The 27,543-nt window shown below is 38.6% G+C and overlaps 1 protein-coding gene across 1 annotated transcript; it reads right to left on the bottom strand.

The window, feature by feature from the left end:
* Positions 1 to 9,519: 9,519 nt before the first annotated feature.
* On the bottom strand, positions 9,520 to 10,452 carry OR4C11K (olfactory receptor family 4 subfamily C member 11K). Its single transcript, NM_001388919.1, is given in 1 exon segment — positions 9,520 to 10,452. A coding segment is annotated over 1 exon segment (933 nt).
* Positions 10,453 to 27,543: the final 17,091 nt, after the last annotated feature.

Raw genomic sequence — 27,543 nt, 5'->3', positions numbered from 1 at the left:
TATCTTTATATAGTAACTCTGAACGTGAAAAGGCTAAATGATCCTATCACAAAGATGCAGGTTTTCAGACTGGATAAAAAAGCAAGACCCATTTATTTGCTGTCTACAAGAGACTCATTTTAGACCGAAGGACACCAACAGCTGAAAAAGGAAAAGTTGGAGAAACATTTAACATTCAAATAGTCTTCAAAAGAAAGCTGGGGTAGCAATCATCACATCAGATAAAATAAAGTTTATCCCAATGACTGGAGTAAGAGATGAAGAGGGACACTATTTCATACTTAAAGGCTCTATCAAAAAAAAAAAAAGGATCTATTAAACAAGAGGACCTAACAATCATGAATATTTATGCCCCTAATATGGGAGCTACCAAGTAAAGCAATCAATTAATAACTAAAGTAAAGACATACTTAGAAGATAATACACTAATAGTAGGAGACTTCAACATGACACTTTCCATAAATGACAGATAGTCTAACCACAACATCACCAAAGAAACAAGAGCTTTAAATGGTACGCTGGACCAGATGGATTTCACAGATATATACAGAACTTTCCATCTGAAAGCAACTGAATACACCTTCTTCTCAAGTGCACATGGAACTTTCTCTAGAATACACCACATAATGGGTCACAAATCAGGTCTCAAGCAATACCAAAATATTGGAATCATCCCCTGCATATTTCAGACCATGATGTGTTGAAACTAGAACCCAATTGCCAGAAGAAATTTGGAAGAAACTCAAACACATGAAAGTTAAAGAGCATCCTTCTGAAAGATGAATGGGTCAACCAGGTAATTAGAGAAGAATCTAAAAGATTCATGGAAACTAATGAAAATGAAGATACCACCGTTCAAAATCTTTGGGATACAGCAAAAGCGGTCCTAAGAGGGAAATACACTGAAACTCAAGCATCCCTCAAAAAATTAGAAAAAACTCAAACACAGAAGCTAACCACACACCTAAAGGAACTGGAGAAAGAACAGCAAATAAAACCTACACCAAGCAGAACAAGAGAGTTACTAAAGATTTGAGAAGAACTCAAATTTCTTTGCACTTAAAAATTACCATGATGCTTTTTGTACTTTGAAGTGTACCCCAAAAATGATGAATATAATATGTACTCTTTTTCTTTATTCCATCATGGCTGGTTAATTTTAGAGAAATGAGAAACAACAACCATACACATGCTTAGAGATCAGAAGAATTATAAAACAGATCATCAAAACCAGGATTTGGTTCCTTGAAAGAATTAATAAGATAGATAAAACATTAGCCAGCCTTATTAAAATCAAAGAAAAGCCTCTAATTAATAAAATAATGATTGAAAAAGGAGAGATCAAAACCAATACCAAAGAAACAAAAACGATTTTAAAAATGTATTATGAGCAGCTCTACATCAATAAATTAGGCAATCTAGAAGAAATAGATGCATTTCTGGAAAACCACGAATTACCAAAACTGGAACAGGAAGAAATAGGAAACCTGAACAGGTCAATAACCAGGGAGGAAATTGAAGCAGTCATCAAAACCTTACAAGACACAAAAGTCCAGGGCCAGAAGGCTTCCCAGGGGAATTCTATCAAACATTTAAAGAAGATACAATACCTATTCTACTAAAGCTGTTCCAAAAGATACAAATACATGGAGTACTTCCAAACTCGTTCTATGAGGCCAGCATCACCTTAATTCCAAAATCAGATAAAGACCCTACCAAAAAAAGAGAATTATAGACCAATTCCCTGATGAACACAGATGTAAAAATTCTCAACAAGATACTGGCCAATAGGATCTAACTGCACTTTAAGAAGATTATTCACCATGACCAAGTGGGATTTATCCCCAGATGCAAGGTTGGTTCAACACTAGTAAAATAATCAACATGATAAGTCATATCAACAAGATGAATAAAGAACCTTATGATCCTCTCAAGTGATACAGAGAAAGCATTTGACAAAATACATTATCTGTTCCTCATCAAAACTCTTCAGAGTGTAGGGATAGAGGGAGCATTCCTCAGCATCTTAAAAGGCATCTACGAAAAACCGACAGCAAATACCATTCTCAAAGGAGAAACACTGAGTGCCTTTCACCTAAGATCAGGAATAAGACAGGGATGTCCACTCTCTCCACTGCTATTCGCATAATACTAGAAGTCCTAGCCTCAGCAATCAGGCAACAAAAAGAAAGAAAAGTCATTTAAATTCGCAGAGAAGGGGTCAAACTCTCCCTCTTCACAGATATGGTACTATACATAGAAAACTTAAAAGATTCCATCCCAAGATTGCTAGAACTCATACAAAATTCGGCAGTGTGGCAGGATACAAAATAAATGCCCAGAAATCAGTGGCATTTCTACATACTAACAATGAGACTGAAGAAAGAGAAATTAAGGAGTCAACCCTATTCACAGATGCAGTGAAATGCTAGAACACCTGTACCCCAATGTTTATAGCAGCAATGTCCACAATAGCCAAACTCTGGAAGGAGCCTCGGTGTCCATCGAAAGATGAATGGATAAAGAAGTTGAGGTCTATGTATACAATGGAATACTACTCAGCCATTAGAAATGATGAATACCCACCGTTTCCTTCACCGTGGATGGAACTGGAGGGTATTATGCTGAGGGAAGTAAGTCAGTTGCAGAAGGACAAGCATTATATGGTCTCATTCATTTGGGGGATATAAAAAATAGTGAAAGGGATTATAGGGGAAAGGAGAGAAAATGAGTGGGAAATATCAGAGAGGGAGACAGAACATGAGAGACTCCTAACTCTGGGAAATGAACAATGGGTAGTTGAAGGGGAGGTGGGTGGGAGGATGGGATGACTGAGTGATGGGTACTGAGTGGGGGCACTGGACGGAATGAGCACTGGGTGTTACACTGTATGTTGGCAAATCGATTTCCAATAAAAATAAATAAATAAATAAATAAATAAATAAATAAATAAATTGATAGAAGATAGATAGATAGATAGATAGATAGATAGATAGATAGATAGATAGATAAAAGGAGGGGAAAATGTATATTATTTCATTTAAATTTGGGTTCTATTGATGGATAAAAGGAAGTACCAGAAACATTCATAAAAGCTCATTTGGCTTGTCTCTATTTAATTAAGTTAGAGAGAACCTACTTTAGTAGTAGGAAGCCACTGTCTTGGGCAGCCCGGGTGGCTCAGCGGTTTAGTGCCGCCTTCAGCCCAGGGACTGATCCTGCAGACCCAGGAGCATCAAGTCCCAAATCAGGATCCCTGCATGAAGCCTGCTTCTCCCTCTCTCTCTCTCTCTTTCTCTCTCTCTCTCTCTGTATCTCATGAATAAATAAAATAAATCTTAAAAAAAGGAATTCACTTTCTTTCTTGTTTGTACTTTCTGAATAAATAGTGTCTATTCACGGGTTAGAGTTGCCAATAGAATATTGATGCTCACAGTGACCAGAAGGATTAAAAGCCATGCCTTGAATATGGGCATGCCAGGTGTAATATCATGAATTTTTAAAATTAATTGACTTCTGTGGATACAGAAATACTAAATCAATGGGATATGTGCACCCAGATGTTTACAGAAGCATTACCTGCAAGTCATTTGCAATGACAAGGAAAGAGCTAGAGAGTATTACGCTATGTGAAGCAACTCATAGAAATATGATTTCTCTTATGTGGAATTTAGAAACAAAACAAATAACTATCAGGAAAAAAAGAGAGAGGGGGCAAATAAAGAAATAGACTCTTAAATATAGAGAATAAACTGATGGTTGCCAGAAGGGAGGTGGGCAAGTGGATGGGTTAAATAGATGATGGGTAGGAGGATGGGTTAAATACATGATGGGAAATAGCGATACACTTGTTGTGATGAGCTGAGTATTGATGTAAGTGTTGAATTACTAAACTGTACACCTGGAACTTTTATTACATTGAATGTTAACTAAATGGAATTTAAATATCCATTTTTAAATAAATAAATAAATAAATAAATAAATAAATAAATAAATAAATAAATAAACTCCTTGATTTCAGTGTATTCAAAGGTACTACATGCTAGTAACTGTTACAAGAATCCAGGTTTAATTCTTCATTTCATTATTTACCTGAAAAACCTTTTCAATACCAATATTTTCTTCCTGTCAAGGATTATTTTAAAATAAGTTCATTAAAATATCACGTTTTCACTGTTCTCACTACTTTTTGCTTTCTGGGATATTATGAAGCTTAGTGACTGCATTAGAGTTCCAAAGACGGCATATGGACAAACAAAAATATATACATATTTCAGTTGTAAAATGTTATTTTGATATATATATATATATATAATGTGAAAACATCACCACAATCTAAGTAGCATTCTATTTTTCTCTATATAATTACCATTGTGCATTTGAGTGTGTGTGTGTAAGATTTTATTTAAGATCTATCCTTTTTGTAATTTCAAGTATACATTATGGCGTTGTTAACTATAGCGACCATGCTATATATTAGATCTCGAAAATTTATTCATTCTACATAATTGAAACCTTATAACCTGTGGGCCAACTTCTCTTCATTTTTCCATCCCTGGCGCCTGGTAACCACTATTCTACTCTCTGCTTCTGTGAAGTGAACTATAGCATTTCAACCTATAAGTGAGATCATGCAGTATTTCACTTAACATAAAGTCTCCCAGCTCTTTATGTTATTGCAAATGGCAGAACTCTCTTCTTTTTAAAGTCTGAATCATATATATCTCACATTTTCTATATTGATTCATCAGTCAAGGATGAGGTTGTGTTCACACCATGGCTATTGCGAATAATGATGCATTGAACCTAGGAATGCAGATTGCCCTTCACAATCATGATTTCATGTCCTTTGGATATATACCCAACAGTAGGATTGGTGGGCAGTAGTTCTAGCTTTAATTTTCTGAGAGACCTCTATGCAATTTTCTCTAATGGCTGTAGTAATTTACATACTCATCAATGGCTTGGATGAGATCCCTTTATTCTACATGCTCACCAACATTACTGATCTTTTATCTTCCCAATAATAGTCATTCTAACAGATGTGGAATGATATCTCATGATTTTGATTTGCCTTTTCGTGGTGATGAGTGATGCTGAGCTCCTTTTGATGTATCTGTATGCCTTTGCAAAAATGTCTATTCAGTCCCTTTGCCTATTTATAAATCAGAGGAGATGAAGGAAATCTCCATAGCTTCTCTCAATTTTCCTGTAAACCTGAAACTGTCCTTTAAAAAAAGTCTATTATTTCAAAAGATATTAAAAAGATACGATTGACTATTAGACAAAAATCATCTAAATTCGCTCAAAAGAATATAGAAAAGAAATAAAATAGGTTATAAAGGGGACAAAAAGTAAACTACAAAAAGATGAACTTATACCAAAATATTTAACAACGACATTAAATGCAAATACACTACACTTGAAAGGCAGAAGTTGTCAAGATGGACAGAATAATCTTCAGCTAAGTTATGGACTAATGATACACACGTCATTATGATAAAGTTCAGAACAAACACCATGCATGATGATTAAATGCTGTATTTCAATTTACAAAGTTATAGAGTAGACAATACAGAGCTCAGCACAGAGTCTGCTTAAGAATCTCTCTCCCTCTGCACCTCGCCACCTGCCAGCACACACATATGTCCTCTCACTCTTAGAAAAATCAAGAAAAAAAATGAAAGTAGATTGTATTTGTCTAGAACTGCTGTTGATGGTGATGGAGAGGAATAAGTGCGAATGGCTATGCAATTTCTTGTTGGGGGGGCAAAGACATTGTAAAATTAGACAGTATTGATAATTTCATAATTTAAATTGTATACCATTAAATTATATACTTTAAATAATTAAATTATATGATATGTGTAGATTCTATGCCAATAAATCCATTAAAAACCGATAAATTATTGAAAACTCATTTTGAAATGATGAGCTATATGTGGTATAATTGAATTTAAATAAAAAGAATATAATTCTTAAAAACCCAGATAAACGTTAAATATAATGATCATTTGTACAGAATAAAAGGCCATCAGGAACTATTACTAAAAATATACTTACCATGAACAGAAGTTACGTAAATGTTGTATTAAAATCACTGCATAATAATGACTTTGGATCTCTTTTAGAATTAAAATGTTAAGTGATAAACATTTCTTTTTTTTTTCTTGGTAATAAATTAATTTTTATTGGTATTCAATTTACCAACACACAGAATAACACCCAGTGCTCATCCCGTCAAGTGCCCCCCTCAGTGCCGGTCACCCATTCACCCCCACCCCCTGCCCTCCTCCCCTTCCACCATAAATAGTGCGTTTCCCAGAGTTAGGAGTCTTTATGTTCTGTCTCCCTTTCTGATATTTCCCACACATTTCTTCTCCCTTCCCTTATATTCCCTTTCACTATTATTTATATTCCCCAAATGAATGAGAACATACACTGTTTGTCCTTCTCTGATTGACTTACTTCACTCAGCATAATACCCTCCACTTCCATCCACGTTGAGGCAAATGGTGGGTATTTGTCGTTTCTAAAGGCTGAGTAAAATTCCATTGTATACATAAACCACATCTTCTTTATCCATTCATCTTTCGATGGACACAGAGGCTCCTTCCACAGTTTGGCTATTGTGGACATTGCTGCTAGAAACATCGGGGTGCAGGTGGCCCGGCGTTTCATTGCATCTGAATCTTTGGGGTAAATCCCCAACAGTGCAATTGCTGGGTCGTAGGGCAGGTCTATTTTTAACTCTTTGAGGAACCTCCACACAGTTTTCCAGAGTGGCTGCACCATTTCACATTCCCACCCAGGGTAAGAGGGTTCCCCTTTTCTCTGCATCCTCTCCAACATTTGTGGTTTCCTGCCTTGTTAATTTTCCCCATTCTCACTGGTGTGAGGTGGTATCTCATTGTGGTTTTGATTTGTATTTCCCTGATTAGAAGTGATGCAGAGCATTTTCTCATGTGCGTGTTGGCCATGTCTATGTCTTCCTCTGTGAGATTTCTCTTGTTTTGCCCATTTCATGATTGGATTGTTTGTTTCTTTGGTGTTGAGTTTAAGAAGTTCTTTATAGATCTTGGAAACTGCCCTTTATCTGATACGTCATTTGCAAATATCTTCTTCCATTCTGTAGGTTTGTCTTTTAGTTTTGTTGACTGTATCCTTTGCTGTGCAAAAGCTTCTTATCTTGATGAAGTCCCAATAGTTCATTTTTGCTTTTGTTTCTTTTGCCTTCGTGGATGTATCTTTCAAGAAGTTACTGTGGCCAAGTTCAAAAAGGGTGTTGCCTGTGTTCTCCTCTAGGATTTTGATGGACTCTTGTCTCACATTTAGATCTTTCATCCATTTTGAGTTTATCTTTGTGTATGGTGCAAGAGAGTGGTCTAGTTTCATTCTTCTGCATGTGGATGTCCAATTTTCCCAGCACCATTATTGAAGAGACTGTCTTTCTTCCAGTGGATAGTCTTTCCTCCTTTATCGAATATTAGTTGACCATAAAGTTGAGGGTCCACTTCTGGGTTCTCTATTCTCTTCCATTGGTCTATGTATCTGTTTTTGTGCCAGTACTACACTGTCTTGATGACCACAGTTATGTAGTACAACCTGAAATCTGGCATTGTGATGCTCCCAGCTATGGTTTTCTTTTTTAAAATTCCCCTGGCTATTCGGGGTCTTTTCTGATTCCTCACAAATCTTAAAATAATTTGTTCTAACTCTCTGAAGAAAGTCCATGGTATTTTGATAGGGATTGCATGAAACGTGTAAATTGCCCTAGGTAACATTGATATTTTCACAATATTAATTCTGACAATCCATGAGTTGGAATACTTTTTCCATCTCTTTGTGTCTTCCTCAAATTCTTTCAGAAGCGTTCTATAGTTTTTAGGGTATAGATCCTTTACCTCTTTGGTTAGGTTTATTCCTAGCATGTAGATGGGTCCTGCTTTTTTTCCAGTCTGACACCCTGCGCCTTTTGATGGGGTCATTAGCTTGTTCACGTTCAGAGTTATTATTGAAAGATTGGAGTTTAGTGTCATCATGATATCTATTCATTCCTTGTTTTTGTGGATTGTTCCACTGGACTTCTTAAAGGGGAATTTTAGGAGTCCCCCTTAAAATTTCCTTCAGAGCTGGTTTGGAGGTTTGGAGGTACATATTCTTTCAGTTCCTGCCTGTCTTGGAAGCTCTTTATCTCTCCTTCCATTCTGAATGAGAGCCTTGCTGGATAAAGTATTCTTGGTTGCATGTTCTTCTCATTTAGGACCCTGAATATATCCTGCCAGCCCTTTCTGGCCTATCTGTAGGGTACAGGCTATTCTCTCTTTAAAATCTCAGGTCAGATTTGTTGGTTTTCAGGATAGTTTGAAAGTTATTTTTGGAAGTTGGTGGGGCCAGGGGAATTGAGGCCCCTACTCTTCCACCATCTTGCCCATTTTTTCCCTTCAAACTAGGTTTTACCTTTCTCTACTTTGATCTCAGAAAATATGTTGTATCTATGGTGTATTTTAAATTCTTATTTAGTCTTGCCAGCCTAGATTATTTTCTCTCCTTCCCTCATTGGCTTACAGAATTCTCTTGGTATAGCACTTATATACCAATCACACAGATTAGCTGGATATCTCAATATTTTTGTAATATAACACTTTAAAAATCCCATACATAATGCATCAATTATGTTAATAGCCAAAAGAAACAATAAGAAATATATATATAAAGGATTTATGTATATTATATATTTATATTTAAGGTGTGTGTGTGTGTGTATATATATATATGTATACTTATTTATGCACAATATGTATACACACACACACACACACACACACACACCTTTAGACCTTTGGTTCACTTGTGTGGAACTTCTTAAAGATAAACTAATGGGGGATCCCTGGGTGGCTCAGTGGTTTAGTGCCTGCCTTTGGCCCAGGGCATGATCCTGGAGTCCCAGGATCGAGTCCCACATCAGGCTCCCTGCATAGAGCCAGGTTCTCTCTCTACCTGTGTCTCTGCCTCTCTCTCTCTGTGTCTCCAATGAATAAATAAATAAAATCTTAAAAAGAAATGAAAAATAAAAAAATAAAGACAAACTAATGATATAATGTAAGGAATTTCTAACACAAAAAAAATAGTTCCATTGTTCTGAATGTGTTGAAAAGACAGTAGGATACCTTTTTTGAAACGTTCTATAGAGGTAATTACAAGTCATAAAATATTTTATTTATGGATGATCATTTTTTGAACACTTGTGATTGTATAAATATCTTTCTTATTAACATACCAGAGTGTAGACAGAGTTTTGAGCAGTGTTTCCTAATCAGCAACATCAGAAGTGAGCTCTCAATAAAAGAAAGAACCAGGCTGGCAATATAAGTAAGGGAAGCTACTAGTTTAAGGGCAGAAGTACCGAAAAAAGTAAGGAACTCTGGTGTGATATATTAGAGTGTGTTGAGTAAATCAGGATACACAGTATCATATTTGATATCTGTACAGATTAAGTAATCAACCGAAGTCCTCAATTCATCTTCTGCTTTCTGAGGTAATATTGATATGCCATAGCTTTCTCATGGCATTTTTCACTTCTGCATTCCTCAGTGTGTAGATAAGTGGGTTGAGAAAAGGTGTCCCAATAGTATAAAATACAGTTACCATCTTGTCCATGGGGTAAGTGGTTGGGGGGCGTGTATAAATGAATATACAGGGACCAAAGAATATGATTACTACAATGATGTGAGTAGTGCAAGTAGAGAGAGCTTTTTTCCTCCCTTCCGCACTGTGGTTTCGCAGTGAATGCAAGATGACAATGTAGGAGATCATCAGAATCACAAAACTGCTTGAGGAAATGCCCCCGCTATTAGACACCAACAGTAGGTTGATCACAAAAGTGTCCATGCAAGCAAGTTTCAGCAAGGGCTGCAAATCACAGCAGTAATGATCAATCAAATTGGGTCCACAGAAGGGCAATCTCAAAGCCAGGATAATCTGGGCTGTAGAATGGATAAAAGATCCAATCCATGCCAGAACAATTAGGATGGTGCAGACCCGCCAGCTCATGATGGTTGGGTAATGTAAGGGCTTACAGATGGCCACATACCGGTCAAAGGCCATAAGGATGAGGACTAAAACCTCCATGCAGCCAAAGAAATGCAGTGCAAAGACTTGAGTCATGCATTCATTGTAAGTTATGATATTTTTTGCAGAGAGTGAATCCACAATTAGTCTTGGGGCTGTGGAAGTTGAAAAGCAGGAATCAGCAAGGGACAAATAAAATAAGAAATAGTACATGGGGCTCCCAAGTGTCCGGCTGGACTTGATGGTTACAATAATAAGCAAATTCCCAACCACAGTTCCCAAATAAAAAATGAAAAATATTACAAATACCATTTTCTTTTTCATAGGATCTTGAGTCAATCCTAACAGTATGAACTCAGTAGTTCTGTTATTTTGCTGCATTATTTCAGGCAAAGTGGAGAAAATGCAAGTTAGAAATAATTAATCTGCAAGGAATCGTTCTGTGAAATGAATACTCTGTATTTGGAGGTTTAATCCATATGTTTGATCATGGAAGTGCCACTACCAGTGTATAATCCCCACCATTCATTTGTTTTCTTCTGAATAAAGTGGAAACCACAACATTTATTCACAACTTATTATCTTGGTTGCTTATGAAACAAGAAATAAAGCAATAACTATAGAGACCTGATTATTTAGGCATAATAAACATTAATTTAGAGGATTCGGCAAGAGAAGGCATCTTTCTGAGCTGAATGTGTTGTTTTAGTTTCTAGCAAGGATCTATTTGGATACAACTCTACAAAATGGGGAAAATTCATCATGATTTACATAATGCACTTTCATACTATTTCAACATAGTAGTTTAGTTGCAAAGTATCTTACAGTAAATATTCTGAACATTCAAGGAATGATGTAGAAACATTTGATAGTGTTTTCCGTAATGAAACCTAAAAGAGAGAAAGAGAGAGAGAGGCAGAGAGGACAAGAGATAAACAATCAATATTTTAGCAGTGAATATTCAGTCAATTGGTCAGTCCATTGTGAAACGTATTTTTTAATCTTTTACTACCTCAACTGAGTTTAATTCACTGTTACTAATTCTTAATAATTTCTGTATTTTTACAGTTCTCAATTCAGTTTCTTTTTTTTTTTGTATATCTTTTTTTATTGGAGTCCAATTTGCCAACATATAGTGTAACACCCAGCACTCAATCCGTCAGGTGCCCTCCTCAGTGTCTATCATAAAACATTTTAATTTTGTTTTAATTAAAACAATTATTACTTTTTTTTGAGAGATCACTGACAGAAAAAGAGAGAGAGTAAACATGACTTCAGTGGAGGGAGGAGCTGAGGGATGAAGTTTAGCCTTTCTCCTGAGAAGGGAGTTTGATACAGTGTTCGATTCCCGACCCTGAGATCATATCTGGGGCATAAGCAGATGTTTAACCAAGAGAGCCACTTGGAACCCCTAAAACCTTGTATCTTTAAATTTATACATTAATGTATTAAATTATTATATATAATAGTAAATTATATACGTACATATCAATGTATATGTATGTATATTCATTTATTTATATGTTGCATTCTTGGAATAGAAGTTAGGAGGATGACCTTCTCCATAATATATTTCATTTGAGAGTTCAAAATATGCCATAGTCATGCTGCATTAAACATAAAGCTTTAAAAACCTAATCCTTGTAGATTGTTTATTAATCACCTTGGCATATTACTAGTTCATACAAACTGTCTTCTGAAATGGGCTGTGGGAAAAGCAAGATTCCCAGGGCCACATGAAGGTTTAAGTGTTTGATAAGGTGGGTGAGTCAGCTGTAGAGCCAATTCTGGACTCAGGGACTTTACACCTCATGCCCCAACAACACTGCCATTCACTACAGGTTCCACTGTAGTTTCCAGAGATGGCCAAATACATTTTTTGTCCAAATCCAGTAAAGAGGAATGAAATCTTGTTCATGGTATCTAACAATTAAGTATTATAAAAGCATTATCTATCTATCATTCTATCAGTCCACCTATTGATCTATCATCTATCTACCCATCTACCTATCTACCTATCTAGAAATTTGTATAGTTCACATAATAATAGAAGAGTGGCATACATGAAAGAAGCAAAATAAAGAGAGTGATTTTTATTTGTTCACTGTTGATTTTAAGCATCTAGAAAGAAGTACATATTTAATAATAAGTATTCATAAAATGAATGAAAATTTTAGGAGAATTTACTCTTGATACAATCCAATACTCTTTCGTCCTATTCAATACTCAGTTACCACTGAAAAAGACTCCTATTCCTTCCAAAGTAAAATCATCATCTCTGTGGAGTATTTTCTGGGACACTCAAATAGGTATTATTTCTATGTGATTATCTCTCCACCAGGAACTGATGTCCATTTCTTTTATTCCAACTCCTCACCTTAGATTGTAAAACACTTCTAGAAAATTCCCTAAACCTTCTATCTTTCCACAAACTTAACACGTAAAAACGTGTTAGGTGTGCACTGTAGCATTGATCAGATAAATTTTCTCTGAGCATTAAATACAAGTAAGTTAATCCCCAACACAAATCTTACCAGTTTCGATATGAGCTTATCCAAAGGTTAGGATGTTCAGTCATCCTCTTTTCTTCTCAATAAAGAAAAGAATTTCTCACTCACGTGAAAATTAAAGAACAAAAAAAGTGTTCTAAAATTCTGTCTGAGCTCTTTGCTGTCACTGAGGCTCAGGTTCTTGCCTGCATGCCAAAGATAAAGTTGGTCTTGATTTCATCCCACACCTTCTGAAATCAACTCTCACATGGAATTTTTACTGGGAAATGCTTCTCTTTTGCCTTTCCTGCAGCAGTATTTAAACAGGAATGATGCATAATATAGGAGTCTGGGGAAAGTCATTCCCTAAAGTGTCCCTTTTCTTTTAATTAAAGCACATGAACTAGGTGTGATACAGAACTTAAAATTCAATATGTATTAATAGATTATGGGGAAAAGGTGGTCTCTTCTTGCAATTAAAGGTGTTAAGTAGGGTCATAAATAATATCTTTTGAATAGAATGAGAAACCTGTGATTACCACTAGTGGTCTAGAGTCCAGAACTTGGTATCTGATATCATTATCCAAGAAAGTGAATTAATACTTCTTAAGGAAATGGCTGATTCTAGGTTTGGGGCAGGGAATGTGCAAGATGAATTGGAGTACCTTGTAATGCTAGAAGATAAGGATACTAACACATACACGCACATGCACAGTCACTCACAGTGTAATGAGAATATTACAGAGGGAGCCAATGGAAAGCCCTTCCATCGCCTAGTGCCAAAAAATGGGAAAAAATATTGAGTAACACAATCAACGACACTGATTTGAAATGTACCTCATTGTTTAAAAAATCCACAAGTTGTTATTGATATAACCGCTTATATAAATAAATAATAAATCAGAGACAATAGACAAATCTCACATTAAAAAGAATTTCTGGGTAGCCATGGTGGCTCAGCGGTTTAGTGCCGACTTCAGCCCCGGGTGTGATCCTGGAGACCTGGGATCGTGTCCCATGTCAGGCTCCCTGTATGGAGCCTGCTTCTCCTTCTCCCTTGTCTCTGCCTCTGTCTCTGCCTCTGTATCTGTCTCTCTCTCTCTCTCTCTGTGTCTCTGTGTGCGTGTGTCTCATGAATAAATAAATAATATCTTTTTTAAAAAAAGAATTTTTAATGATTTTGTAGGTTGCTCTCAAAGGGTTACAGGATGATTCTCAATCTCTTATTTGTGGGCTCTACCCAAGTTAAGTTCCTTTCAAAAGTCACATTGTGGAATGAGGAAAGAGGACTAAACCTACAGAGGAGAAATCTAGCAACACCACCTTAGCCAGGTGATCAGGTTAAAAGCAGTGGTGATGAGTCACACTGAAAGTATGTACCTACTGGTATGATGTGATGCAAATGGCACTTTGTCCAGTAACCTTTGTCCCATAACCCACAACCCAAGTCTAATCCTGAGTACAGTACCAGACAAACTCTATGTGAAGCTTTTATAAAATGTTGGCGTAGTTCTCCTTAAAACTGTCAAGTTCATGAAAAACAAAAAAATGTGAGGAGCCCCCGGGTTGCTCTGTTGGGTAAGCCTCCCACTCTTGTTTTGGCATGATCTCAAGGTACTAGGATCCAGCCCAAGTAGTGCTCTACAATAAGCTTGGAGTCTGCTTCTCTGCCTCACCCTCTCTCTCCCTCTGCACTTCCCACTGATTGCACACACATACAGACACATACACACTCTATCTCATAAATAAATAAATAAATAAATAAATAAATAAACAAACAAATAAATAAATATTTTAAAGCTCAAGAAAAGTTAAGACTACACATATTGTAATGGGCACTGAGTAAGCTATAGAATTGTTTTATCATTATACTATACACCTGAGACTACTAGTGCTGTATGTAATCATACCTGAAATAAAGAAAGAAAAGAACATTAGGAGAAACTGTTATGTCTGGAGGTGGAGAAGAAGACATGACTACTGCATGCAACGTGGTATGCTGGCTGAGATTCTGGCAATGAAAAATAGCATTGGTTAAAAACAAAGTAAACAAATAAAGTACAGTTGTTAGTTAAAACTAGTGTGTTCATATTTGTGAAAAATGTGCCACGTTATTTAGGATGGTAAATGGGGAAACTGAGAGCAGAGTATATGGGAACTTTGTATCATTTCCACAGTTTTCCTAAAAATATAGATCTGAATAAAATATATGTTTATTAAAAATAGATAACTTATTTCAATTAATATGTCATCAAAGTTTATCTGTGTGTAGCATGGGTCAGAAACTCCTTCCTTTTCAATGCTGAATAATATTCCATTGTTCACATGCTGCAAAACTGAACTGCAAAGTCTATGTCCCATTTTGAGTCTAAAGACTAGAAAGTGCTATAATCCGGTAAGAGGTGATGTCCCAGTTTAGTCTATCGGCAGGAGGAAGCTGAGAATCAAGAAGAATTAATGTGAAAGTGACAAGCCGTCAGACATGAAGAGCTAATGGTTCAGTCTGATGTCCTCCAGGTAGGACAATTCCCTCTTACTCAGGGGAGGTTAGCGTTTTGTGATTTTTCAGGCCTTCATCTGGTTTGATGACAATCCTACATCAGGGAGAGCAATCTACTTTATTCTTCTGCCAATTCAAAAGTTACTATCATCCAGAAAAGTCTCATAGTCACAACCCAAAGCAATAGTCAAAGAAATATTTGTGCACCCTGTGGCCCAGCAAGTTGACACATAAAATTAGCCAGTACAAGTTCATTGCCTATCCACCTAGCACCTATACACTTCTCCTTAAACTCTACTTGATCTCAAAATAAAGACAACACAAGGTCATAAACCACCTAACATCATACAACTAACCTGCATACATACAACTGAAAATGAATCAAAATACCAAAAAAAAAAAAAAAAGGGAATGTGATGTTTGGGGTGATTTTTACTTTGTCCTTGATATTCAGTCAGTTGAATACTATAATGGAAAATAGAGATACTACCATCCTATGGTAGAAAGCCAATTTATCTTCAGTTACACGATAAGGTAATTAGAAAAGAAAGAAACTAAAAAAAATTTTTTTAAAATATTCACACACAAATATAAAGAGCAAATACAATAATACAGTCTTCACTTCTGTAACAATCACATGATCATAGTTAATATTTATACCTGTTTTCTTCTGTTAATCATTTTGTATTGAATGTGCTTTCAGCAAGTACCAAGCTGGTCATAGTTCCTAAGCTGGTGGAGTGACAAAGAACTTCATTACTAAAGTGTCTGGGTCATTGGTAATTCTGTCTCAATGGCTGTAGTTTTCCATTGACCTTATCACAGAGTTGGTGGCACTAATGGTGGTCCTACAGGATCTCCTGTATTCTTCTATACTCTTCCTTAACTCCATTCAGGAGTAGTTGTCCCAATTTCCCTTGGTCGCCAGGATCAATCCCCACAGCCAGCACAGCAACTTACTTCTTTGCCTATTCATTCAAAGTCATGAGTAGCCCAGGGGTGAGAAGGCAGTCTCATCTCTTTGTTCAGTTGAATTTTGTTGTGTCTTCTGCTGGGAGCATTTCTCCCTTTGGAATAAAGACTTCAAAGCAAGAAGAACATAAGTTAATTGGAACAGGAAGTAAACATTTTGCTGGTGGGTCGCTAACAATAATATGAATGGTGCCTCTTCCATTTCTATCTATTGGTTACAGAACTTTATTTGGGAGGAAGAACAATATGTAATGAGTGCTGATTCAGAGCATATATGGCCTTCCAGAGATCTGAACATGCTTGCTCCAGCCCTGGAAAGTATTGTTACTTAGCTGGTAGTATAACTAATTCTGCAAAAGTTCACTGCACCATCTTATCAGGGCAATTGCTTCAAGATAGTATGAAATGTAGTAAGACCAGTGAATTCCATGAGCATGGGATGACTGTGACACTGCATTGGATGTGAATTGAGTTAATGGGTCAGACCCAATGCTGTGTGCAATACTGTAATGGTGGATTAAAAGTTCTCTACGTCCTTGGATGGTAGTTTTGGCAGAAGAGTTGCATGCAGAGAAGGCAAATCTGTATCCAAAGAAAGTCTCTATGCCATTAGCTACTGCACTTCTGTTATGGAAGCAACAATGTAATGAACCTATATCCAGGCTCATCATGCCATGGAATCATGTCCTATGGGGGGCTTGCTTTTGCTGCTGGAAGATTGGGCACTTAGCAGTGGTCATGGTAAGGATAACTTTGGTCAGTGAACTCCATATTGTTGAACTCCTGTACAACCTCCATGCCTGCCACCAGGGCCACTTTGTTCATGAGCCCAATGGGTGATGAGAGAAGTGGTAGGTAAAGAGGCTGAGTAGTATGCACGAAATGTGTCACTCTATCCACTAACCAAGTTAAAATTAAAATTAAAATCCTCCTCCGCTGATCATTCTTTGATGAGCATTCACGGGAGACGTAAATATCTTGTGTGTTTTTACTGATTCAGAAAGGCATGTAAATATATCTCTTCCTCAAATTTTCTTGTTGTTACCAATTTTCCAATAGTGTTTTCTTCATGTCCCTGATCATTCAACTAAATCCTTGGCCCAAGCACATGAATCAGTATACATTGTTACATCTGGCCTTTTCTCTTTCCAAGGAAGTGAACACCAGGTTCATTGCTTAAAGTTCTCCCCATTGAAAGAATTGCCCTTCACTACAGACCTTTGTGGATTTTTCAGAATGGGGCTGTAGTGCTACATCTATTTACTTTTGAGCTCTACCCACATATCACTGCTGAGGCTTTCTGTATACCAAACCAAATCTTTTCCTCTTTTGTCAGTTCAATAAAGTGATCCCCCAACAAGGTTTTGGGCTCAGTCAGGTAGAGAGAAGGTATCATAGCAAAAAGTAGAGACTGTGAGCATTTGGCTACTTCTTCATCTGAATTTTCTGCAGTTCTTGCTTGGGCCAGATCACATATATGGTAATCGGTCCTTATATTGGTGTGAAGGGATGTGTTTCAAGATCCTAGGTGGATGTCTGCAACTGTGTAGAGTACTGAATCCTATATATACTTTGCTTTTCTATACATACATACTTGTGATGACGTTTAATTTATAAACTAGGCACAGTAAGAGATTAACAACAACAATAATAAAATACAAAAATCCACAACAGTATAGTAATACAAATTATGTGAATATGGTCTTTGTCTCTATCAAAATACCTGATTGTACTGTACTCACCTTCCTTCTTATGATAATGTGAGATGACAAAATGCTGTCCTAGTGAGATGAAGTGCTATGAATAACACAGACATGGTGAGGTAGCATTAGGCCACTAAAGACCTTCTGAACATATCTCAGAAGGATCATCTGCTTCTGAACATCAGGTAATAGCAACCATGGAAGGCAAAATCATATATAAATGAAGACTATTCTATTTGATAACGGACTGTTGCACGGCATTCCCAATTTTATGGTTTTGGGGGTTAGAAAACACCATGTTCAAGATGAGTAGTTAGGTTTCCCAGAGAATTGGTGACCTATGGTTAAGTGTTTAGTCTCTACCAAGGCCCAGTAGCAGGCAAGAGCCATTTCTCAAAAGGAAAGTAGTTGCCTATAGAGGACGTCAGGAATTTGCTCCAAAATCCTAAGGGCCTGCCCTGCAGTTCATACATGGAGGACTGCCAAAGACTCCAGCAGCATCCCTTTCTACCATTGACCTATCAAGCACCATTGGATGTGCTGAATCATAGCACCCATGTGGAATAGTAGCTTACACCACAGTCTCGATATGAGACAGAGACATTTCTTTTTTCTGAGCTCCACTCAAATTAGCAGATTTTTGAGTAACTTAATAAATAGACAAGAGTAAAATATCCAAATGAAGACTCTTGGATTCTTGGATTGCCTTCCCTATCCAAGATACCTAGTGTGTATAGTACATCTTTTGGTATCGGAAGGGATAGTTGGACCAACATACACTTTTCCTTAAAAGAGAAATATTTTTTTGTTTTATTAAGTTCAAATTAGCATATAGTGTATTATTAATCTTTTAATAATAAATTTACTTTTTCTTGATATTCAATTTACCAACACACAGAATAACACCCAGTGCTCATCCTGTCAAGTGCCCCCCTCAGTGCCGGTCATCCATTCACCCCCACCCCCTACCCTCCTCCCCTTCCACCATCCCTAGTTCATTTCCCAGAGTTAGGAGTCTTTATGTTCTGTCTCCCTTTCTGATATTTCCCACACATTTCATCTCACTCCCCCTCTATTCCCTTTCACTATTATTTATATTCCCCAAATGAATGAGAACATATGTTTGTCCTTCTCCGACTGACTTATTTCACCAGCATAACAGCCTCCAGTTCCATCCACGTCAAACAAATGATGGGTATTTGTCATTTCTAATGGCTAATATTCCATTGTATACATAAACCACATCTTTATCCATTCATCTTTCGATGGACACAGAGGCTCCTTCCACAGTTTGGCTATTGTGGACATTGCTGCTAGAAACATCGGGGTGCAGGTGTCCCGGCGTTTCATTGCATCTGTATCTTTGGGGTAAATCCCCAGCAGTGCAATTGCTGGGTCCAGGTAGGTCTATTTTTAACTCTTTGAGGAACCTCCACACAGTTTTCCAGAGTGGCTGCACCATTACACATTCCCACCAACAGTGTAAGAGGGTTCCCTTTTCTCCACATCCTCTCCAACATTTGTGGTTTCCTGCCTTGTTAATTTTCCCCATTCTCACTGGTGTGAGGTGGTATCTCATTGTGGTTTTGATTTGTATTTCCATGATGGCAAGTGTTGCAGAGCATTTTCTCATGTGTGTATTGGCCATGTCTATGTCTTCCTCTGTGAGATTTCTGTTCATGTCTTTTGCCCATTTCATGATTGGGTTGATTGTTTCTTTGGTGTTGAGTTTAAGAAGTTCTTTATAGATCTTGGAAACTAGCCCTTTATCTGATATGTCATTTGCAAATATCTTCTCCCATTCTGTAGGTTTGTCTTTTAGTTTTGTTGACTGTATCCTTTGCTGTGCAAAAGCCTCTTATCTTGATGAAGTCCCAATAGTTCATTTTTGCTTTTGTTTCTTTTGCCTTCATGGATGTATCTTGTAAGAAGTTACTGTGGCCGAGTTCAAAAAGGGTGTTGCCTGTATTCTTCTCTAGGATTTTGATGGAATCTTGTCCCACATTTAGATCTTTCATCCATTTTGAGTTTATCTTTGTGTATGGTGCAAGAGGGTGGTCTAGTTTCATTCTTCTGCATGTGGATGTCCAATTTTCCCAGCACCATTTATTGAAGAGACTGTCTTTCTTCCAATGGATAGTCTTTCCTCCTTTATCGAATATTAGTTGACCATAAATTTGTGGGTCCACTTCTGCATTCTCTATTCTGTTCCATTGATCTATGTGTCTGTTTTTGTGCCAGCACCACACCGTCTTTGTAGTACAACCTGAAATCTGGCATTGTGATGCTCCCAGCTATGGTTTTCTTTTTTAAAATTCCCCTGGCTATTCGGGGTCTTTTCTGATTCCACACAAATCTTAAAATAATTTGTTCTAACTCTCTGAAGAAAGTCCATGGTATTTTGATAGGGATTGCATTAAATTACCCTGGGTAACATTGACATTTTCACAATATTAATTCTGCCAATCCATAAGCATGGAATATTTTTCCATCTCTTTGTGTCTTCCTCAATTTCTTTCAGAAGCGTTCTATAGTTTTTAGGGTACAGATCCTTGACCTCTTTGGTTAGGTTTATTCCTAGGCATCTTATGCTTTTGGGTGCAATTGTAAATGGGATTGAGTCCTTAATTTCTCTTTCTTCAGTCTCATTGTTAGTGCATAGAAATGCCACTGATTTCTGGGCATTGATTTTGTATCCTGCCACGCTACCAAATTGCTGTATGAGTTCTAGCAATCTTGGGGTGGAGTCTTTTGGGTTTTCTATGTAAAGTATCATGTCATTGGCAAAGAAGGAGAGTTTGACTTCTTCTTTGCCAATTTGTTTTTTTTTTTTTATTGGTGTTCAATTTACTAACATACAGAATAACCCCTTCTTTGCCAATTTGAATGCCTTTAATGTCTTTTTGTTGTCTGATTGCTGAGGCTAGGACTTCCAGTACTATGTTGAATAGCAGTGGTGAGAGTGGACATCCCTGTCTTGTTCCTGATCTTAGGGGAAAGGCTCCCAGTACTCCCCATTGAGAATGATATTTGCTGTGGGCTTTTTGTAGATGGCTTTTAAGATTCCGAGGAATGTTCCCTCTATCCCTACACTCTGAAGAGTTTTGATCAGGAATGGATGCTGTATTTTGTCAAATGCTTTCTCTGCATCTAATGAGAGGATCATATGGTTCTTGGTTTTTCTCTTGCTGATATGATGAATCACATGATTGTTTAACGAGTGTTGAACCAGCCTTGTGTCCCGGGGATAAATCCTACTTGGTCATGGTGAATAATTTTCCTAATGCACTGTTGGATCTTATTGGCTAGTATCTTGTTGAGAAGTTTTGCATCCATGTTCATCAGGGATATTGGTCTGTAATTCTCCTTTTTGGTGGGGACTTTGGTTTTGGAATTAAGGTGATGCTGGCCTCATGGAACGAATTTGGAAGTACTCCATCTCTTCCTATCTTTCCAAACAGCTTTAGTAGAATAGGTATGGTTTCTTCTTTAAATGTTTGATAGAATTCCCCTGGGAAGCCATCTGGCCCTGGACTTTTGTGTCTTGGGAGGTTTTTGATGACTGCTTCAATTTCCTCCCTGGTTATTGGCCTGTTCAGGTTTTGTATTTCTTCCCAATCCAGTTTTGGTAGTTTGTGGCTTTCTAGGAATGCGTCCATTTCTTCCAGATTGCCTAATTTATTGGCGTATAGCTGTTAATAATATGGTTTTAAAATTGTTTGTACTTCCTTGGTGTTGGTAGTGATCTCTCCTTTCTCATTCATGATTTTATTAATTTGAGTCTTCTCTCTCTTCTTTTTAATAAGGCTGGCTAATGGTTGATCTATCTTATTAATTCATTCAAAGAACCAACTACTGGTTTTGTTGATCTGTTCCACAGTTCTTCTGGTCTCGATTTTGTTGAGTTCTGCTCAAATCTTTATTAACTCTCTTCTTCTGCTGGGTGTAGGATCTATTCGCTGTTTTTTCTCTAGCTCCTTTAGGTGTAAGGTTAGCTTTTGTATTTGAGTTCTTTCCAGTTTTTGAATGGATGCTTGTATTGTGATGTATTTCCCCCTCAGGACTGCTTTTGCTGCATCCCAAAGATTTTGAGTGGTTGTATCTTCATTCTCATTAGTTTCCATGAAACTTTTTAATTCTTTCTTTATTTCCTGGTTGACCCTTTCATCTTTTAGCTGGAGGGTCGTTAACCACCACGTGTTTGAAGTCCTTCCAAACTTCTTATTGTGGTTTAGTTCTAATTTCAAGGCATTATGGTCTGAGAATATGCAGGGGAGGATCCCAATCTTTTGGTATCAGTTCAGACCCGATTTGTGACCCAGTATGTGGTCTATTCTGCAGAAAGTTCCATGTGCACTTGAGAAGAATGTGTATTCATTTGAGTTTGGATGTAAAGTTCTGTAGGTATCTATGAAATCCATCTGGTCCAGTGTATCATTTAAAGCTCTCGTTTCTTTGGAGATGTTGTGTTTAGAAGACCTATCCAGTGTAGAAAGTGCTAGATTGAAGTCACCAAGTGTAAGTGTATTATTATCTAAGTATGTCTTAACTTTGGTTATTAATTGATATATTTGGCAGCTCCCACATTCGGGGCATATATATTGATGATTGTTAAGTCCTCTTGTTGGATAGATCCTTTAAGTATGATATATTGTCTCTCTTCATCTCTTACTATAGTCTTTGTGGTAAATTTTAGTTTATCTGATATAAGGATGGCTACCACTGCTTTCTTTTGAGGACCATTTGAATGGCAAATGGTTCTCCAACGTTTTATTTTCAGGCTGTAGGTGTCCTGTCTAAAATGAGTCTCTTGTAGACAGCAAGTAGATGGGTCCTGCTTTTTTATCCAGTCTGACACCCTGTGCCTTTTGATGGGGTCATTAGCTTGTTCACGTTCAGAGTTACTATGGAAAGATAGTAGTGTCATCATGATATCTATTCAGTCCTTTGTTTTGTGGACTTCTCCTTAAAGGGGAATTTTAGGAGTCCCCCTTAAAATTTCTTGCAGAGCTGGTTTCTTTCAGTTCCTGCCTGTCTTGGAAGCTCTTTATCTCTCCTTAAATTCTGAATGAGAGCCTTGCTGGATAAAGTATTCTTGGTAGCATGTTTTTCTCATATAGGACCCTCAATATATCCTGCCAGCCCTTTCTGGCCTGCCAGGTCTCTGTGGAGAGGTCTGCTGTTATCTTAATACTCCTCCCTGTGAAATCAGGGATTTCTTGTCTCTTGCTGCTTTAAGGATCTTCTCTTTATCTTTGGATTTTGCAAGCTTAACTATTAAATGTCGAGGTGTTGAATGGTTTTTATGATTTTCGGGGGGATCTCTCTGTTTCCTGGATCTGAATGCCTGTTTCCCTTCCCAGATTAGGAAAGTTTTCAGCTATGATTTGTTCAAATACATATTCTGGCCCTCTGGTCCTTTTGGCGCCCTCAGGAACTCCAATTAAATGTAGGTTTTTCTTCCTCAGGCTGTCATTTATTTCCCTAATCCATTCTCATGGTATTTTAGTTGTTTGTATCTTTTTTCCTCAGTTTCCCTCTTTGCCATCAAGTTGTCTTCTGTGTCACTCACTCGTTCTTCCACCTGGTTAACCCTCGTCGTTAAGACTTCTAGTTTGGATTGCATCTCATTCAATTGATTTTTAATTTCTGCCTGATTAGATCTAAATTCTGCAGTCATGAAGTCTCTTGAGTCCTTTATGCTTTTTTCTAGAGCCACCAGTAGCTTTATAATAGTGCTTCTGAATTGGCTTTCTGACATTGAATTGTAATCCAGATTTTGTAACTCTGTGGGAGAGAGGACTGTTTCTGATTCTTTCTTTTAAAGTGAGGGTTTCCTTCTTGTCATTTTGCTCAGTGTAGAGTGGCCAAAAGCAAGTTGTATTGGGAAAAGGAGAAAAAGAGAAGAGAGAAAGAAGGAAGGAAAAGAGTAAAAGAAAAAAAAAGGAAGAGAAAAAGAAAAAGAAGAGAAGAGAAAGAAAAAGAAAGAAAGGGAAAAAAGGGTAGGGAAAGCAAACAGAAATCAAAAAGAAAAAAAAAGTAAGACGGGGAATATCTTCTTATTCTGTACACTTTAAACCTTGACTTCCCCTGGAACTTGTCAGTCTAGCTGGCCTTCTGGGGGAGGGGCCTGTTGTGCTGATTTTCAGGTGTTAGCACTTGGGGGAGCTGCTCTGCCCCCTGCCTGGTGCAGGGCTCAGTGGGGGTTGTTTACCCCGTGAGGCCCCAGGAGCAACAGCCCCAGGGGCGGGGCCAGCTCTGCAGCCCTGGAGTCAGCTCCCGCAGTAACTCCGGAGCTCTCCGTCTGCAGGGCCTGGAGGCTCCGGGGCGGGGCCGCTGATCTGCTCAGCTCGGGGCAGGAGCGTCCTTGCTGTCCTGGGCCCTCCTGGCCTCTGCCTGTCCCGGGGGAGGCCGGATCCTGGGCTTTGTCCCGGAGCCCTGTGCTCCGGGGCCTGGGCTGTTGGATTCGCGCTCCGGCCCTGCAGCCCCCCGGAGGAGCCCCCGCCCGAGCCCCTCCCCGCTGCTCCCGCCCCGCAGCCCCCTACGCATGGAGCCTCTTCCTCTGCCCGAGCCCCCCCAGCTGCTCCCGCCCCGCAGCCCCCTCCGCGGAGCCTCTTCCTCTGCCCGAGCCCCTCCGAGCTGCTCCCGCCCCACCCCCCCTCCGCGGAGCCGCCGCCCGAGCCCCTCCGAGCTGCTCCGGGTCCCGCCGTGCGCGCTGCAGCCCTTAGGGAGCTCGGCGCAGTCTCCCGGGGCGCAGGTGTCTGTTAGTGTCCCAGGGAGCCCGAGGGCATCCCCGCCCTCCTGGGTCCTGCTCCAACTCCCTGCGAGCCCCTTTCCGCCCGGGAAGGCTGGTGCAGCTCCTGCGTCTCCGGGACGGGGCTCTCCTGTCCTGGGGACACTCGCCCCGGCCTCAGCCCGGCTCCTCGCGGGGCCCCTCCCCCTTGGAGGCCTTTTGTTTCTTTATTTCTTTTGTCCCCCGTCTTCTTACCTTGATAGAAGCGTGAACTCTTCTCACTGTAGCATTCCAGCTGTTCTCTCTTCAAATCTCAGGCCGAATTCATAGATTTTAGGATGATTTGAAGGTTATCTAGGTAATTTGGTGGGGACAGGTGACTTGGGGACCCTACTCTTCCGCCATCTTGCCTCTCCCTCCGCATATAGTGTATTATTAATTTTGGGGTAAAAATTAGTGATTCATCAGTTGCATAAAACACCCACTGATCCTTACATCAAATGGCCTCCCTAATGCCCATAGCGTACCCCACCTCAACACCAGCAACCTTCAGTTTTTTCTGTATAGTTAAGATTCTCTTACGGTTTGTCTCCCCCTCTGTTTTTATCCTATTTTATATTTACTTCAAAAGAACTATCCTTATATGCTTTATCCCCCTTGGATCGTGGACATTTTACTGAGTTTCAGTTACTTGAGTTTCAATTGTATTTACTTTCCATCCTCTGATACAGAAATGTCCTACTAATAAATCTTAGAGTATTTACATCTTGACCTCTAGATCCAATCAGTGTTTTGTCATCAATATAATGGACCAGTATGGTTATCTAGAAGAATAAAATACAATGGAGATCTCTATGAACTGAATTATGGCATAGTACCAGAGAGGTGACACAACTCTGAAGGAGGGCAGTGAAGGCATATTGCTGGCCTTGTAAGCTGCAATCAAATTGCCTCTAGTGGATCTTAAAGACATGTGTCAAATCATGTGCTACATACCAGGTACCAAAGAATATGTTAATTTACCGAAGCAACAAAACCACATCTGGTACAGCAGTTGCAATTCTTGGAGTCTCCACCTAGTTAAGTTATGAGTATCAACTGTCATTCTCCAAGATCCATCTATCTCCTGTGAAGGCCAAATAAGTGAGTTAAATGTGTATGTTATGGGAATCACTACCTCTATATCTTTCAAGTCCTTGATGGTGGCTCTAATCACCATGATTCCTCCAGGGATGTGGTATTGCTTTTTCTTTACTATTTTCCTAGGTAGAGGCAAATCTAGAGGTTTCCATTTGGCTTTCACTATAATAGCCCTCAGTCTGCATGTCAAATTGCAAGTTTGCCAGTTGCAAAGATATCTCTTCAGATTATGCATTCTGAAGGTGGAGAAGTACCAAAGAATGAGTCCAGTGACCTACTGGACCCATTGCAAACTTTGCCTGAGCTAAAACTCCAATGACCACCTGTCCTCTGGAAACTCCTGCTCTATCTAGGGGAACACTGTTGTTCTGGGTTTCCTGGAATCAGTTTCAGGTCACAACCAGTGTCCAGCAGTCCTTGAAGGTCTAGATATTTTTCTATTCCTCAATGCACAAATTGACAGACAAAAAGGCCATAGGCCTCATTTGGGGAATGCGGTGAAAAAGATTAATATATACATTTTTAGCAATGTCCCAGGGTGCTTCCTCAAGGGGATTCGATCTTCCCTTTATTCTAGGAATTTTGAGTTTATAGACTGGTTCCATCTGGGAATTAATTGCAAGATCACGAATCTCTCTCTTTTTATTTTTTTTAAGATTTTATTTATTTATTCATGAGAGACACAGAAAGAGAGAGAAAGGCAGAGACACAGGCAGAGGGAAAAGCAGGCTCCATGCAGGGAGCCCAATGTGGGACTCCATCCTGGGACTCCAGGATCACACTCTGGGCTGAAGGCAGGCGCTAAACCGCTGAGCCACCCAGGAATCCCACGAATCTCTCTTTTATGATTAAGTTTACTAAGCCTGTACATTTTTGCTAACACAGATCAAGGCTTATATAGTTTTCTTCCCTATTTCACTTCTAGGAGCACCAACATGACAGAGCCAGCACTGTAAATCTGCTTGTATTAATTATCCTGATTGTTATTTTGATTCTTCTGTCCTCTATGGAAAGCATGCCCACCTTGCCTTTAAGAAGCTCCAGTGCTACCACTTGGTAACTGTTATCTGGCATCAAAACACTCCCATTGCATTGGGATTTTCCAGTTTAGCAACACTAAAGGTCTGGCCTACAGACAACAGTGATCAGAGAGTTTTTCAAAGATGCTGGCACTAGCCTGAAAATTTAGTTCTCTGGTCATGACGAAAGGTATGACACCTAGAGACATCTGGGTGGCTCAGTGGTTTAGGGTCTGCCTTCAGCTCAGGGTATGAACTGGGGTCCCCATCTTGGGTCTTGCATTTGGATCCCTGCAGGGAGCCTGCTTCTTCCTCTGCCTATGTCTCTGCCTCTCTTTCTGTGTCTCTCATGAATAAATAAATACATTTTTCAAAAGAAAGGTATGTCTTCTTGACCCTCCCTGAAACGACAATCCATTTTTTTATGACAATCCATTCTAACATTCCGATATCCCCATATCTTTCAATGTGTCCCTCTACATTACATCAAGGCAAATCTGGCATTTCTACTTTGCTTACACTGGGCCCCCTTTAGATTCATGCTTTAGCCACCAACCAAGCAGATATACCATTAGCTTTACCTCAGTCCCCCAGCTATAATGTTACATGAAGAATCTCTGCTTAGTGAACCAATATCAAGAAATTTGGCTTGATTGAACTTTATTTCATGATTATCCAATTTTTTTCTTCATACATTAGAAAACATTTATTTTGGGGTGTACTGTGTTCATGAGTTACACTTTGTACCTCACTATTAAAGGTTGTTGTGTTTTGTGTCTTGTTATAGGTGTAGGAGCAAAGAGGATGGTGGGAGTGAGTACTGAGGAAAATCAGCCCCTTCTCTCAGGTCACCTGCCTTTGAGGGGGAACATTACATTTTCTTAGGCAATTCAACATTAACCCTTTAGTACAAAGA

The sequence above is a fragment of the Canis lupus genome, chromosome 18 (assembly GCF_011100685.1).
Source record: "Canis lupus familiaris isolate Mischka breed German Shepherd chromosome 18, alternate assembly UU_Cfam_GSD_1.0, whole genome shotgun sequence".
NCBI classification, from domain to species: Eukaryota; Metazoa; Chordata; class Mammalia; order Carnivora; family Canidae; genus Canis; species Canis lupus.
Note: the sequence above shows the minus strand (reverse complement) of the source record. Positions and strands in the feature narration are given on the sequence as shown.